This window comes from Scyliorhinus torazame, chromosome 8, assembly GCF_047496885.1.
Source record: "Scyliorhinus torazame isolate Kashiwa2021f chromosome 8, sScyTor2.1, whole genome shotgun sequence".
Lineage (NCBI taxonomy): Eukaryota > Metazoa > Chordata > Chondrichthyes > Carcharhiniformes > Scyliorhinidae > Scyliorhinus > Scyliorhinus torazame.
The window spans coordinates 219,473,431-219,489,170 of NC_092714.1; the positions used below are offsets into that span (position 1 = coordinate 219,473,431).

A 15,740-nucleotide genomic window follows, 5' to 3' on the forward strand; every position below is an offset into this window, starting at 1 on the left:
TTCCCGGTCGTCGGTATCACCGGTCTGCACGTCGTCAGGGTATGACTCCGTGTATGGAGGCTGAATGGCCCTCACGTCCCTGCAAGGCTGGCGGAATTGCGGAGCATTGGCAGGTTCAGCTGCTCGACAGCAGGCAGCGTAGTGGCCCATTTTGCCACAGCGGAGGCATTGTCGAGTTTTGGCTGGACATTGTCGCTTTAAATGTGCGGATTCACAGTTGCTGCACATCGTGACGTCATGGCGTTCGTTGCGCCATCGCGCATGCGCAGTTTGGTCCTGCGTAGAGCGCGCCTGCGCGTCACATCCTTCTGCGCCGACATCCCCTCTTTTGCCGCGTACAAGCGCAGGAGGCCTCAGAAAGCGCGCAAAATGGCCGCCCTCATCCGGGCCGCGGGCAGGGAGGCACTCGATCGACTGGACCCGCTCGGTCTCGGAGGAACCCTGCCGTGCCGATTCGGCCGCCTGGAATTGGGAGTGCCGGCTGGTCGCGTTTTCGTGGAGGATGCAGGTTTCGATGGCGGTGGCTAGGGTAAGGCTCTTTATTTTGAGCAGCTGCTGGCGTAGGGTGTTCGAGGTGACCCCAAAAACTATCTGGTCCCGAATCATGGAATCGGAGGTGGTCTCATAGCCGCAGGACTGTGCGAGGATACGGAGTTTTGTCAAAAAGGATTGAAAAGGCTCATCCTTACCCTGCAGGCGCTGCTGGAAGAGGTACCTCTCGAAGCTCTCTTTCACTTTGACGCTGAAGTGTTGCTCAAGTTTTAGAAGAACCGTCTTGTACTTTGTCTTGTCCTCGCCTTCCGTGAATGCCAGGGAGTTGTAGATGTGGATGGCGTGTTGCCCTGCCGTGGAGAAGAGGAGGGCGATCTTCCTGGTGTCCGATGCATTCTCCCTGTCTGTGGCTTCTAGGAAGAGCTGGAAGCGCTGTTTAAACAGCTTCCAGTTGACGCCGAGATTTCCAGCGATTTGGTGCGGCTGCGGCGGGCTGATGGTGTCCATGGCGCAGGATGGCGGATCTCTAAAGATGTGCAGGTAGGTCGCACAGTTGCTGGGGAGTTTCCAATCCTGGTATCATGTCGTGTTGGGTGTTCCGATATACAAACGAACCAACACGGTTGCAGATGGTACAACTCTGTTTTATTGTTCTGAATAATAACAACTGTTAACTTCTGGCTGTGGTTCGTACTTCACCAGTTAACCTGTGGACCCAGCCCTAGCACTATCTTGGTGAGGCACTCAGCACATGGTGTATGTCTGAGTGGCACGCTGTGAGCTCTGTGCTCTGAGCTATCTCCTGCTGGAATGAGCGGGAACTGTGGTATTCCCTGTTTTATAGTGCGTGTGCTCTCACTGGTGATTGGCTGTGATGTTGCATGTGTGTGATTGGTCCGTCGACCTGTCCATCAGTGTGTGTGTGCAATTGCACCATGATATGTAAATATGGATATCATGACACTGTGTACCCTTCCATTTGCCCTGATTACATTCTGGATGCAGAGTTTTCTTGTTTTGCTGTGGCATTCAGCATTTGGCAGATGGTAGAGAGAGCCCTGATTAATTATCAAGCGCCCATTCAATTGCTGCCAGAGCACCGTTACGCAGAGGTCTCAGCAACAGGCTTGGCAGAGACCGATTCTATGGCCGGTCTGGTGTGTCTGTCCAGCACCATGTCCGGAATCGCATCTCCAGCATGCAAATTAACCTGGGGGCTGGAAATCAGTGGAATGAAGGGGAATCTCTGTAACAGGCAGATGATCTGCCCTGCCAAAAATGCCAGGTATAAGCACACTCAGCCATTGCAGCCTGTTCTGTCAGAGAGTTAGCTCATGATCGATCTATACCTCAAAGCTAAGTACCCCACTCCCATACTTCTTGATACCTTCTGCCAACAAAAACTTGTCAATGTCAGACTAGAAACTTTTCATTGACTCAGTATCAACAGCTTTTCGGGAAAGAGTTCCAGATGTCCACAGCTCTATTTTGCGAAGAAAAAGTGCTTCCTGATTTTGGTCCTGAGGAATTTAACTCTAATTTTAAGATTGTGCCCACTTGTCCTGGATTTTTCTACCAGAGGAAGTGATTTACCTGTCTGTACCCTATCGAACTATTTGCTTTTTTCAATAACTTGATCAAATCACCTATCATCATTCTAAGCTCAAGGGGAAATAAACCAAGTTTATGAAACCTGCCCTTTAAGCCCTGGTGTCATTCTGTTGAATCTGCACTGTACTCCACTAAATCCACATGCTGGTGAAACATTGTGAGTCTTGCTCCTTTTATTTAGAAATCCTTCTTTTAATTAAGTGGACGTTCCATCCTGCCCGACCTCACAAACTGTTCAAGCGATCTGGAGGTAGGTTGCCAATGCCAGAATGTGCTTCCTCCAACCTGGAGATAGTGCACCAAGCATCATGGACCTTGGAAGGCTTAACAGGGTGCCAAACCCACTCTCTGACTTTCCTAACACTCTCCTGCACCGCACTCCTCACAACACACTTTGAAGCTTACTCATTGCTCTCGCTCAAGGAACCTCATATCCTTATCTGAACAGTCAACACTGAGACTCACCCCCATCCTATTGTCCCCTTGCACCCATACCTCAGTCACCCTCCACAAATTCTATCCTACCTTTTCTCCACATAAACTATTACAAACACTCACACTTCTCTGCATTCTACTCTTCCAAGAGAAGACAGAATACAACTTGGCAGGAGGCAAAGACTTGGGGGCTATGGCCCTCCAGTGGCATGCACCTTGTGGCCATTGGTAATGTATGCCTTCCTGCTCCACTGGGAAAGGTGACTTGTTAAAGGAAGTTGCAGATGTCGGCAGTGACTTGCATTGAGAGCCTGAGTCACCTGAAGCTCTAATGCTCAGAGATGTGGGGAGAACTGTTCCTCTGCCTGTAGACCCTATGTTTTGAGTCTTGTCTCCTTACAGCTGGATCGCAGTGTCCATCCCCTCTGCCTTCGGGGAGCACAAGGCTGAGGAGGCGGCAGCTGCTTCTGCTCCTGGCGTTGTGACTTTCACAAAGTTTACCATCACCTGTAAAGCAGTTGAAATACTCTGAGTGCAGAAATATTTCAAACAACAGTCTCTCAATGGCCATAGCTGGAGTTCTTCGATGTAATTTGTTAAACCCTTCACAGCTTGCCAATTTTGCTGAGTAATCTGTGCACTCACGTCAGTGACCCTGGTGGCTTACTGACAGGTCTGGAATCATGGCCACTGGTTGGCGAATCCAGAAACAAAGACTAAAAAGATATTTAATTAGCATTTAAAAAAATTATCTTTGTAACTTACCTGACAGATTCAAGGTGGTTTCTTGCTCCCCTTCAAGCCTGTCCCACAGAAACCCAAAGTGAGGCAGAATTCCAAGATGGCATCAATTTTGGGGAACTCAATTCCCTGAATCCATGCAAATCCATCTCTACTTCCCAAGGAAAAGTCCCTCTTAAATCCATCACCACTACCTTAATTACTCTTTCTTCAAGGACATAGATTCCTCTTCAGTTTACATAAAGATCATCCCTTCTGCACAGCCTTCTCTGATCCTGAAAGTGGTTGCAGAGATCTAAAGTCCCCTCTTCTGCACCATTTGTTTATCCTGACATTGGAAATGCTAATCGTTCTTGTCCAGCATGTGCCACCAAAAGCTACCCTGGGGAAACTTTCTTGGAGATTCCACTCTTTATTTGACAAATTTGAAAACCTGCATCATACAGTCGACAGAGTGTTACTTTAAAGCAAGTCAAAATTATAGAGTAAAAAAATCCACAGCTAATATATATTCTTTCTGACTTACTGATCTACTTCATCATCTGTCATGATTGTCCCCATCTGAATCTTTGCATCAAATGTTTTTATTGCTCTTGCAAAAGGATTTGATGGTTCTCGGATTTTGTAATGTAGTGTTATTGGCCTGCAGCAAAAAAAACACAGCACAGTCAATTATAACGTTTAAATTCAGTCAAGGATTATTCCTGTCCGTGAAATATATTTAATTCATATTGCCTTTTTCCTGCACCAGAGCTTAAGTCAACAAAATAATTCTTTAAGTGAAGAGCCTGGATGCAAGAATTAGCTCAGGAGACCCAAAATCCTGAAACGTCAGGACTGAAGATGCCATAAATCAGGAAGGCATAATTTGTCAATGCTAATAGTTAGTTTAAAGGCTATTTTAAATTCTCCGATGAATTTGAGCTGCTTGAGTTGGATTGTTCCACTATTTGGAAGCAGCTTTAGCAATGAAGGGGATTTGGATAGTTATCAATTTTTTCTTTTCACAATTTGGTCCTGGATGATGTGGAGGTGAGTCATGATTCCAGTAGTATTTCAGTAATTGCATATTCTCTTGTGCCTTCAGATAACCCAACAACCTGGTGAGATCATTTAAACTTCCGGCACTGGTTAATTATTCACGGGTGGTAGAATTGGCACTGAATGCGTGTGCCAAATCTATCCAGGGTGGCTGGACATCTATTTTTCTCAGGTAAATTCCCATGGTGTCTGGTAGCAAATCCACCATGGGGTATCTGAGTATGTTGAACCCTTGAACCCTCAGAAAGAGGAAATCTCTTTCTCTTAACTCTCTCTCCTTTTCCTCCCTTCATTATTCACTTGTGTTTTGCTGCAGCAACATTTAAATTTGCACAGCTCCAGTTTCCTCCTCTCCCAATTCTTAAGTCTCAATTGTTCGGAAATCAAAGATAGTTTTAAGAGATTTTTATGTATATGGGTAAACTTTAGAAATGGGGTATCATTTTAGGTGGGTATAATTTAATGTTTCCGTGCCTGGTAGGGATCTGCAGTTTGACTTAATGCTGGACAAAGGTGTTTGTATGAGTGGCGGTTGGTTTCAGTTCCAACTGGAATTCTAATGTGATAGCGAGTGCTGCAGCATGAAAAATCCATAGGCCAGAATTGCTATGCAGGTGTTGCTTAGCAACTAGAGGCTCTTGTAAGGTAAAACATAAAGATTTCCTTTGTTCTTCATTTTTTAACTGAAAAGCGAGGGCAGTTGCAAATAGACAGCTGGAACTGAAACATTTCTCAGCTCTGCTCAAGGCAAGAGAACCTGTACAATGGAGTAATGTGCAAGAAAGCAAGCTACAGAGAAACTAAAGGATGGTTGGTTCTAACAACCTGTAAATAGAACAGGACACTGTTCATGGGTGCCACACACAAAGCTGAGAATGAATCGGCTGGTGTGAAGACAGGTTTCTAAAGTAGTCCTAAAGTTTTGAATGTTCTGCTACAGTCTGCAAAACAAATTTTAAAAGTATTTGGGAAGGCAGTATTGACTGAATATCAGAGTTTGTATAACAGTGGAAGTCAGTCGAGACAAAGGAATCCTGAAGGGTTGGTGTAAAATTCTAGAGTGGATTCGCTGGTAAAAATGGGGAAGAAGTTCTGTTCCCAAGAGTCTTTTGGAAATCCTAGTCTGGATTTTGGAGTGCATATGCTAATGGAAAGCATGATTGTGGGAAAAGATTTAAAGTATGTTTTGGGGACTAGAATTTGGAAACTCTTATGTGAGAATCATCTGGGCAGATTTTGAGGAGGCATCCTCAGAATTCACTTGGGGTTTCAGAGTGGAGTGTGTATTTGACCACAGACATCTGGGGCGTCATTCTCCGACCTCCCGCCGGATCGGAGAATGGCCGTTGGCCGCCGTGAATCCCGCCCCCGCCCACGCCGAAGTCTCCGGTACCGGAGATTGGGCGGGGGGCGGGAATCAGGCCGCGCCGGTTGGCGGGACTCCCCGCTCAATTGTCCGGCCCGAATGGGCCGAAGTCCCGCCCAGAAATTGCCTGTCCCGCCGGCGTAAATCAAAGCTAGTATTTACCGGCGGGACCAGGCGGCGTGGGCGGGCTCCGGAGTCCTGGGGGGGGGCGGGATTGCCCCCACGGTGGCCTGGCCCGCGATCGGGGGCCACCGATCCGCGAGCGGGCCTGTGCCGTGGGGGCACTCTTTCCCTTCCGCCTCCGCAACGGCCTCCTCCATGGCGGAGGCGGAAGAGACTCTCCCCACTGTGCATGCGCGTGAAGCTGTCAGCAGCCGCTGACGCTCCCGCGCATGCGCCGCATTTCCCCGCCAGCTAACGGGGCAACAAACGCCATTTCCGCCAGCTGGCGGGGCAACAAACGCCATTTCCGCCAGCTGGCGGGGCGGAAATCCCTCCCGCGCTAGCCTCTCAATGTTGGGGCTCGGCCCCCAAAGATGCGGAGCATTCCGCACCTTTGGGCCGGCGCCATGCCCGTCTGATTGGCGCTGTTTTTGGCGCCAGTCGGCGGACATCGCGCCGTTGGGGGAGAATTTTGCCCCTTGTGTGCGTCAAAGGAACCTTTTATGTTAATGAGACCATTGTAGCTTTAAATATACTTTGCGAACCGTGTTAATCATTAAACCGATGTGTCTTTGCTAAGCTAAGGGGGGGGGGGGGGGGCGGGGGTGGAGTAAGGGAGTATTGTATTATAATCCGTTTTTTTTCCATTTTAATAAATGTATTTTTCTTGTTCTTGAAACTATATGAGGTGCTGTGACTCTGTTCCTCCACGTTTGATAAAGTGGCATCTCCACATCACGATAAAAGGAAGTAAGGGCAGCACGGTGGCGCAGTGTATAGCACTGCTGCCTCATGGCGCTAAGGACCCGGGTTCGATCCCAGCCCCGGGTCACTGTCCATGTGGAGTTTGCACATTCTCCCTGTGTCTGAGTGGGTCTCACCCCCACAAGCCAAAGCTGTGCAGGCTAGGTGGATTGGCCATGCTAAATTGTTCTTCAGTTGGAAAAAAAAAGAACTGGATACTCTTAAAAAAAAAAGTTTTTTTTAAAAAGTAAAAATTACGGGGCGCGATTCTCCACTCCCACGCCGGTTGGGAGAATCGCCTGGGCCGCCAAAATTTCCGGGGACGCCGGTCCGACGCCCTCCCGCGATTCTCCCAAGCGGCGGGAACGGCCCGTCGGATTTCGCGGGCCACAGGCCGGAGAAGCACCGAAAATGGCGATTCTCCGGCACCCCCGCTATTCTGAGGCCCAAATGGGCCGAGCGGCCAGGCCAAAAACGGCGGGTTCCCCCCGGCGCCATCCACACCTGGTCGCTGCAGTCGTGAGCGATGCGTGAACGTTGGGGGGCGGCCTGCGGGGGGGCGAGGGGGGATCCTGCACCGGGCTTTACCTGAAATGTGGGGTGGCCCGCGATCGGTGCCCACCGATCGACGGGCCGTCCTCTCTGAAGGAGGACCTCCTTCCTTCCGCGGCCCCACAAGATCCATCCGCCATCTTCTTGCGGGGCGGACTTAGAGAGGACGGCAACCACGCATGCGCGGGTTGGCGCCGGCCAACCCGCGCATGCGCAGATGACGCCCGTTATGTGGCGCCAGCCGCGTCATCTATGCGGCGCCGCTTTTACGCGGGCGACAAGGCCTGGCGCGTGTAGATGACGCGGCCCCGATCCTGGCCCATTGTCAGGGCCTGAATCGGTCGGGACCGGGTCTGTTCCGCGCCGTCGTGAACCTCAACGCCGTTCACGATGGCGTGGCCACTTCGGCGTGAGAGTGGAGAATCGCGCCCACGGTCGTTAGAGCCAGGGTTCCATTCTGGGATCTCCCCGTCCAGTTATAACATGTACTGGCATTGTAACACAGTCACGAGCAGAAATGTCTCTCCAACTTCTCCCTGCATACTCCACAAGGTTGCCCCGGAGAGTGCCAGCGGGATCTCATGGACGCCTTAAAGATTTGCCTTTTACTTTTAAAGGAAAGTTCAATCCATAGAAATTTCTTCTTATTTTCTGTTATCAAAATACATAAAGGAAAAATAAGCCTAAATATACTGGGAAGATAGATCCAAAAAAGTGCAATCCAGTGGGAAATTCTGAGTGGGATAGTTGGTAACTGCTATTTTGGACAGGTTTGCAACTGGTAGCACAGTACTGTTCAGAAATGCAACTCATTCGTAGATTTCAATTTCACTCAAAATTATGTTTCTAAATCTCGAATACAGAACACAAGTAATTGGATGGCGAGTGCGTGGAAAAAGTAGCATAATTTACAAATGAAAGGTGTCAAATATGGTGCAATGTAATGCAATTTTAATTAGTCCGGACTGGACATTGCAGTTAATGCTGTTAAGACTCATTAGCTAATGCTCAGCATAATTGCAATCAACTATCCATATTTATTCATATATCATAGAATCTCTACAGTGCAGAAGGAGACCATTTGATCCATCGAGTCTGCACCAACCCTCTGAAAGAGTACCTTTCCTACAACCTCTCCTCCCGCCCCCCACCCCCCCCCCCCCCCCCCCCCCCCCCCCCCCCCCCCCCCCCCCCCCCCCACTCCTCCCTGTTCCTGCAACCCGACCCTAAGGGGGCAATTTAGCATGACCAATCCACCTAACCTGCACACTTTTGGATTGTAGGAGGAAACCAGAGCACCCAGAGGAAACCCATGCAGACACGGAGAGAAAGTGCAAACTCCACACAGTCACCCAAGGCAGGAATTGAGCCCAGGTCCCTGGGGCTGTTAGGCAGCAGTGCTAACCACCGTGCCACTATGCTGCCCCATATATAGAGTATTTCATTCTGTAGAGCAACAGAGAGCAGAGTCAGCCACCACAGATCTCAGAGTGCTACTTTCAACGTGATCTACAAGATCATTGGCTCTGGATGTCTATGGAGAGTTCTATTGTCTATTATTACTATAATATGAATCAAAGGTGACCAGACAATTGGTATTGTATGGATTACATGTTTCTCAATACATCAATTCACTTTAGAATGTATCACCGATGAGATTGAGTTTCAGCCAGTGGTGCAATCTGCAAAATGTGCCCATAATACTTTGGGTTTTATGAGGCAAAGTTAAGCTCAGGTCTCTGGACAAACCTATTAGCCTAAGCCTGAGCAAACAGCACAATCAAGCAGTATTATCCAATTATAACTGGAACAGGGTATCCTCCAGCATCACATAGATTGCAAGGAAATCATCCATTCACCATCCATTCTTCAACTGAGTGCTTTAATAGTCTTACACATTTTTGTGGCTGGATCAAACTGTGCTTGGACCCTCTCTACACATACACACACCAAGCATAACCACATGCTGAGGTTCTGCTTGTCCCGGGTGTTGCGAAGGATGGGCCTGGCCATGGTACCACAGAACGCTCCAAGCAGTTGGACCGTACTGTATCACTTGTTCTTTGCAGAAAAGCTTATGCGGAAAAACACTTTTGACTACAGGTCCATCAGGCAGTGATCTGTACATCATACCCTAGAGATCCTGCAGGAAAATGAGATGGTAGATCCTGTCAGATAGTTTCCTGATCAGGCTGTGAAAGTCATTTGTCAGAATGCCTCATCTCCAGAACTTTCAGACAAGCATGAAGATGTAACTTGGCTGGTGGTGAAATATTGTGGAGACCCACAACAGGGGCAGCCACAGCTGCAGTTTGTCTGTCCTACCAAACTCTCCCGGGACAGAGCCCTGCTGCAGCTGCTATCCTGAAATTCAATGTCAGTCCCTTTGTCTGTGAGCAGCTTTTGACTTCACAGGTGAAGGCTATTTCAAATTAGGAATTAACCTTGTTAGTTGTGAGAGCACTTCATGCTCCTGAACTCTCAAGTGCCTCCTTGAGGGCGGATGTGCCATGCCTCAGAGAATGATTAGTGCATAGCATGTCCAGCCACCTTTTATGCTTGAACAGTGTGCCTGTACTCGAGGAGTGTCAACACCATAGAGGCAATCAGACATTTAAGAGCAGTGCTTCACCACTGTGGATCCTCTTGCAACCAGAGGATAAATGCAAGGATGAGTGGAGGACAGATGAGCACAGTCTCCCTAATGTTCCCGGCAGAGGTCAAGGGACTAGGGGCTCCTGATGTGTCTGGGGGTGATTGTGCAGAGCAAGGTTTGCCAGCAGAACTGGCTCGCTGGATGGCACATTGAGAGAAGTTGGGACAGATAAGGGTGGGGGAGGCTTGAAGGGTTTGAAGGTCCCAGGATGGAAGCCCTAACTGATTGTTGGCCTCGCTCCTTCTCCAATTACTTCCAGATAGAACTATGTTTGCTGGAGTTGATCCCGCGGAGGCTGCTCTTATGCTTGTGACAGCTGAGGCGGAGACACTGTAGAAGGCAACAGCAACAATCTGGAGGAAATACCACATGTACAGGGGGCTGCCACACCCACTGAAGATTGAGCCACCCATCATGCTGAGGAAGGACCCAGAAGAGAAGGCCATCGACAGGCCAGAGGAAGAGCCAGAGGATGGATGACAGGTGGCAGCAAGGGTGTGACATGCCAGGCGGACCTCATCCTCTCCAGATTCTCCTAGGACAAGACTGTAACCATCAGCTCAACACCTCCCATTCCTCCCTCCCCCCATTCAGCTCCTCCCCCAATCCACCCGCCGTCCACCCCTCATTCTCCTTCCTCCCATTTGCCTCCCATTCCCTAACCTCCAATCTCCCCGCACCAACGGTCTGTGTAACATCACTCCAGTGGGGTGGGCCTGTGTCGGCACTGTCAATGGGCCAATATACAAAGCAGTAGAGTGATGATAACTCACTGTGAGAAAAGCTCTGGTGCTCCTCCGTTTTTGTCAAAGTCTGACTCCTGCCATTCTGCTGACTGCGCACTCAGACAAATTTTAGAATAAAGTATATTTTGGGGAAGACAAAAAAGATTGTCTTCAGATCATTGCATTAAGATGCCAATGATCCATAGAACTGTGGCCAGAACATAACTGAAGCTAGACCGATGTAAGTGGCTGAATTTAGACTAATTTACACTAATTGTACTGCAGGTTTCAATTCACTTCTGGTCACTGTATGTACAGGGGATCAACACTGGATTTGTGTGACCCGCTCCAGCGTATGTGTGCTCAAAGGTCGTGGATACTCCAATGTAAAGTGCTTTTGGGCACAATGTAGTTACTTAAAAAATGTAACCTGCATCATAGTTAATTTGATTATGCTCGGGTTTTATGCAAAAACTCCATACCATAATGTATTGGGCAATGAAGGTATTGCATTTCCAATTTTAGCAAAATATCTGCATCTGTGTCCAGGTAGATTAGAATATTTGTCAAGAAGTTGGGATAAAATGAAAATGAAAATCTAATAATCAGAAAGATGTTCTAGTGTGTATGATTAAAAGAGAACAAACTATTTTTAAATGGGAATTGGTTAGGAAGACAGATTGGCTGATTTGAAGGAATGAGATGATGTATGGATTAGCCTAGCAAAACTGCAAGTAGATGTTTACCTTAGCGTAGTGGATAATAATGAGGCATAGAAGTTCAGGAGTTGAAGCAAAGATGGTAAAAGTTCAAAAGAGAAAATGAGGGTAAATTTCACACTTACATTCTAAAAGGGTGAACTCATGTAGGAAATGTGATTGAGAGGAACCTAGTAGACATGTAGTTCAGATAAGAAAAAAATCAGAAGAAAAAACAGGACATCAGTGGCAGAGTTAATCCTATACAGAGTTGGTCCAAACTCGCAGCCCACACGCAGCCGGAAGCTGTGTTCACGCTCAAACCATCGAGTGCCTGGAGAAATCATGTTTGAACAGGCATTTTGTCGCTATTCTAAGACAGAAGCAACACCACATGAGCCATGGTTGACGAGTCTGGTAACTCTTGCTAGATTTTGCTTATAGCCTCAACCCTATGGGATATTGTTTCGGGATGTTTAGCTCTGAGGTTAGGAAAGTAGAGGGGCTTGGAACTGGATCAATTTAAACATATCGTGTACAGTCTTTCATATAATTGAGTGTATGTTTTTTTTTTAGTTGCTTTCTTCTTGTGTGTTTTACAGTATAATAAACACATATTTTATTTGATTATTACAAAAAGACTGAAAGATTCTTCCCTGGTCTTCACATCTTTCCTCACATTATACAAATTGCAAAAAATAGAGTTCGCCGGCATTCCAAGCTTCCCTTCTGGGATTTGGAATACCCTAGCATTTAACATCAGCTGGGTTCTTAACTATTGCAAAGTTGGAGTGGGTGGGGCAGGGGAAGATCACATACCTGCAAAAGAATTTCAACCACTTAAATGTTTGAAAGGAAAACTCGGTGGATTCCTTTAAAGGTACATTTTCAAAATCACCCAATGTTTTGATAGTCACTATGCATCATCCTATAAATCTTGGGAGTGAACGAGGTAACTGCCTCTTAAATTTATATCTACACTATTTTAATGTCATCAGTAACAAATTTAAAATTAAAATAACCAACATCGGGAAATTAAGCCCCAGGATTGATAAAATATTATCATTATTACAGTGCCCAATATTCCAGGTCTCATGGAAGGCCAAAAGGCAGCATATTCCTGGCTAGCTCAGATCGTAGCTTGTGAGACTCCTAGCAATGAATTTCTCACACCTACTGAGTTGGCATTGGAGGTGAGGGTGCAAGGAGATTCAGAAAGATGTGCATTGGATTGGCTCCCTTTTACATTGGCACCTCCGAACGTTTTTTCCCAAAGTGGACAAGAAGGTTCAATGGCAATCTGACATCTGATAGTCGCAGGGAATCAATTAAGGATGGTGATCAGCCAATTAGCTTCAAGTTTCCAGGTCACGAACAATTTGATTTTCCTGATGGCACATGAGCAGCCCCTCACCGAAATACACCCGCCTTATGTCAGGAGTTCCAAAATGGGTTGTTGAGGGCTTCGCAATTGGAGGTCCAAGCTACAACTCACGTGAGGGTTTTAATTTATTTACCAACAAAGGACCTATCCCCTTGCAGCCATTTCATGGAGACTGATGTCTCTGCTAATGATTGCCCTAACTGCAATGGGAACTGCTCCCCGTCCATCCAAAGTGCCTTCATGATGCCACTACCATGCCTGCTGATGGCCAGGTATCACCCATATTGCAAAGGCAGTGGGTGACTTTATCCTCAATGTATCTCCCTGGAAACTGACCGCCACTCCCATTGGTAGTTTTTTAACTGGTCACCTCAGGGACAATTGTGTCTGCTGCTCCACCATCACCACCTCCAGGTAACCAACACCAAATTCATCCTGGATCATGACCCACCCAGGAAAATTGAGCCTTTAATTTCAAACTTGTGGGTTGAAGACCCGCATTGGTTGAATTTTGCTTGATCTGTGAAGCTGCTGGTCTTCTCCTTAGAGCAGAAGGGTAAGAAGAAGAGTAAAAGTAGATTTGATAGGCGTGTTCAAAAGCATGAAGAATTTCGAGACAGCAAATGAGAAGAAACTGTTTTCACCGGCAGAAGAGGCAGCAATCAAAGAACATAGATTTACAGTAATTGGCGAAAGAACCAGAGGTAAAATAGGTGTGATTTCTTTTACGGTGAGTTATTGTCAACCAGGATGTACTGCTTGAAAGGGTGGTAGGAGAAGATCAAAAACAGCTTTCGAAAGGGTAAATACTTTCAAGGGAAAGATTTGCTGGGCTATGGGGAAAGAGTTTGGAATGGGACCAATGTTCCCACTAAGTTCAACAGCTGCACAGCCTTGCAGCAGCCTAATAGATGCCACGCAGGCCCTGCTCTGTGATAAACAACACGTGCTTGTGGTGTGCAAACAAAATAGAAAGAGCAGCATGCTGGAAAGATCAGGACAGATAGAACAATTACATCTTAAAGGAAACATTAAGATGGACTAATTGGATCAGTCTTTCAAAGGCCCAGTATAAGCATGATGGGTTGAATAACCAACTCCTGTGTTCCTGACAGGGAGGTTGCAATTTGGGGTGAAAGCCTAATGGATCAGAACTCCAACCTCATATAAGAACTGCCACAAATTTCAATCCAAGAAGGATGGGTGAAGTTGACATGGTATTTCATGGCACCACGAATCAGACTTGGTAAATGGCCCTGTCCCAGCGATTTGGGACAGCGTAAATGGCTGGTCACCATGCCACCTCGCTAATGTCCATGATAATTTGGATTATAATGTATAAGTCACATTTCTACATGTAATTTCCCATTCTGTAACTGTGGTAAAAGACTGTCACACAATGAAAGCAACTTCTAATTAAGTGCCACTATTCTTGCAGGAGAAATATCTACCTAAGGATAGGCTTCGGTTTTCCTTCCCTGTTGGACTTCTTAGAGGTCACCAGATTGCTTCCAGGATATGGGAAATCCACCATCTCCATCTGCTCACCGTAAACACGCAATGGTTTCACATCCCCTTGCAGCCTCAGCAGGTATTCTACAAAGAACAAGTATAGGTATTTAGCATATTCATCCCCTTGAATTGAAATCAGAGTATCAGATGGTTTCCAGTACAGGATAACTGCCCATCAGAAGTTTAAACTTGCCAGGCATTTCCCATGTTGTCCTCGCCTGGGTCCTCTGATCAATAGAATATATTTTGACACATTTTCAAAGTTTCATTGACGCATCATCTGACATACCTCCAGAGTTTGATCACCTGAAGATCAGACGCCCTGGGACAATGTGTTACTTTTCATAACATTTTAATGATTTCTGACATAGACTTCACAATGTACTCAAATGGTCTGGTTGTTCCTGTGTGCAAGAGTTTTTGTGATTTAGTCAGTGATGTTTTAGTTGAATCAATTGAGTGTCTGAGTGAATCTCAGTGAAATACTGAGTGTGTGCGCAAGTCAATGAAAACATCTGGTCAGAATTTTACCAGGCTATTGGTGACAAGTGGAGAGGCTGGAAGACTAGCAAAATGCCATGAGCAGGGGTTTGGGCAACATTTTCCCATGCCATGCTATTTTTCCAGCACCAGGAATGTTGACAGATCAACCACCGTCCCAGGGCCCAATGAGCCATTTAAGTGGCTAAATGAGAGCCACTCCTCCTCCATGGGTATTTTGCTAGCACTGGGAGTGGGTGAGGGTGCGGGGTGGAGGGGTGATCGCAACCCTGTTAGGTGTTCTCCGGGGGAAGAACGACACCCCCCCCCCCTCCCTCCCCCCAGCACCTGCCGCAAAGGGCACACCCATGGAATCAGCGTTGCATGTGCATTACGAATTCCCCAATAGGTAGGGTCTGCATAACTGGCCCTGGTGACCCCCAACCCCATTTACCTCTGTTCTATGATGCATTGTCCCTGTAGCTGCAGCCTCAGCAATGGCCATTGCTAGCCCTGGTATTGCTGAGACTGCGGTCCTCTGGTTGGACCAGCAGTTATTGAGTTATTGGGAGCAGGCCACCATCCTTAATTAGCAGTCCTGGAGGAGGCCACTTTATTAAAATATGTCTCTCCCTCCCACTAGCCAAAACAGGGTCCCCTCTCACTTTTCGCCCTGGTGTGCAACTGCTATGATCCCTGTAAAATTCAGCCCTCTGAGTCAGCGACTGTGAAAATAAACATGAGCCAATTTAAGTGATCAAAGTTATATGATTTCATTGGAACATTACCAGCAACAACGTTGACGGACTTGTTGGAAGGTCCACAGTAAAGAATATATCTTTTAACCTGGCCCGTGAGACTGTTATGATACCGGTTAATTTTATGGAACCAATACACGATATGAACTCCAACTATCGTTTTTCCTGTTCCTGCAAAATAAGGTGACCAGTGTGAACATGCTTCATGAATAAACAATGGGCTGATCAATCATGCACTGTTAACCCTTAACACAACAGAATTAAAATTTCAAGAGTCTGTATACATAGCTGAGCACCAGCCATTTAGTGTACTGCAGTTATACACTCTCAGTTCTTTCTTGGGTAAGGCAGAAATGTTGATTAGGAGACAAAAAAATACCTTC

The 15,740-nt window shown here is 46.9% G+C and overlaps 1 protein-coding gene across 3 annotated transcripts in view; it reads right to left on the reverse strand.

The window, feature by feature from the left end:
• Positions 1-15,740, reverse strand: part of helz2a (helicase with zinc finger 2a) — a 164,607-nt gene that overhangs the window by 49,529 nt on the left and 99,338 nt on the right. For all 3 annotated transcript variants that reach the window (XM_072514773.1, XM_072514772.1, XM_072514774.1), the window contains 3 exons: positions 15,388-15,528; positions 14,059-14,203; positions 3,806-3,922 (listed from right to left, as the gene is read on the reverse strand). In XM_072514773.1, the coding sequence (XP_072370874.1) occupies positions 3,806-3,922; positions 14,059-14,203; positions 15,388-15,528 (403 nt within the window). The remainder of the gene's footprint in view (positions 1-3,805; positions 3,923-14,058; positions 14,204-15,387; positions 15,529-15,740) is intronic.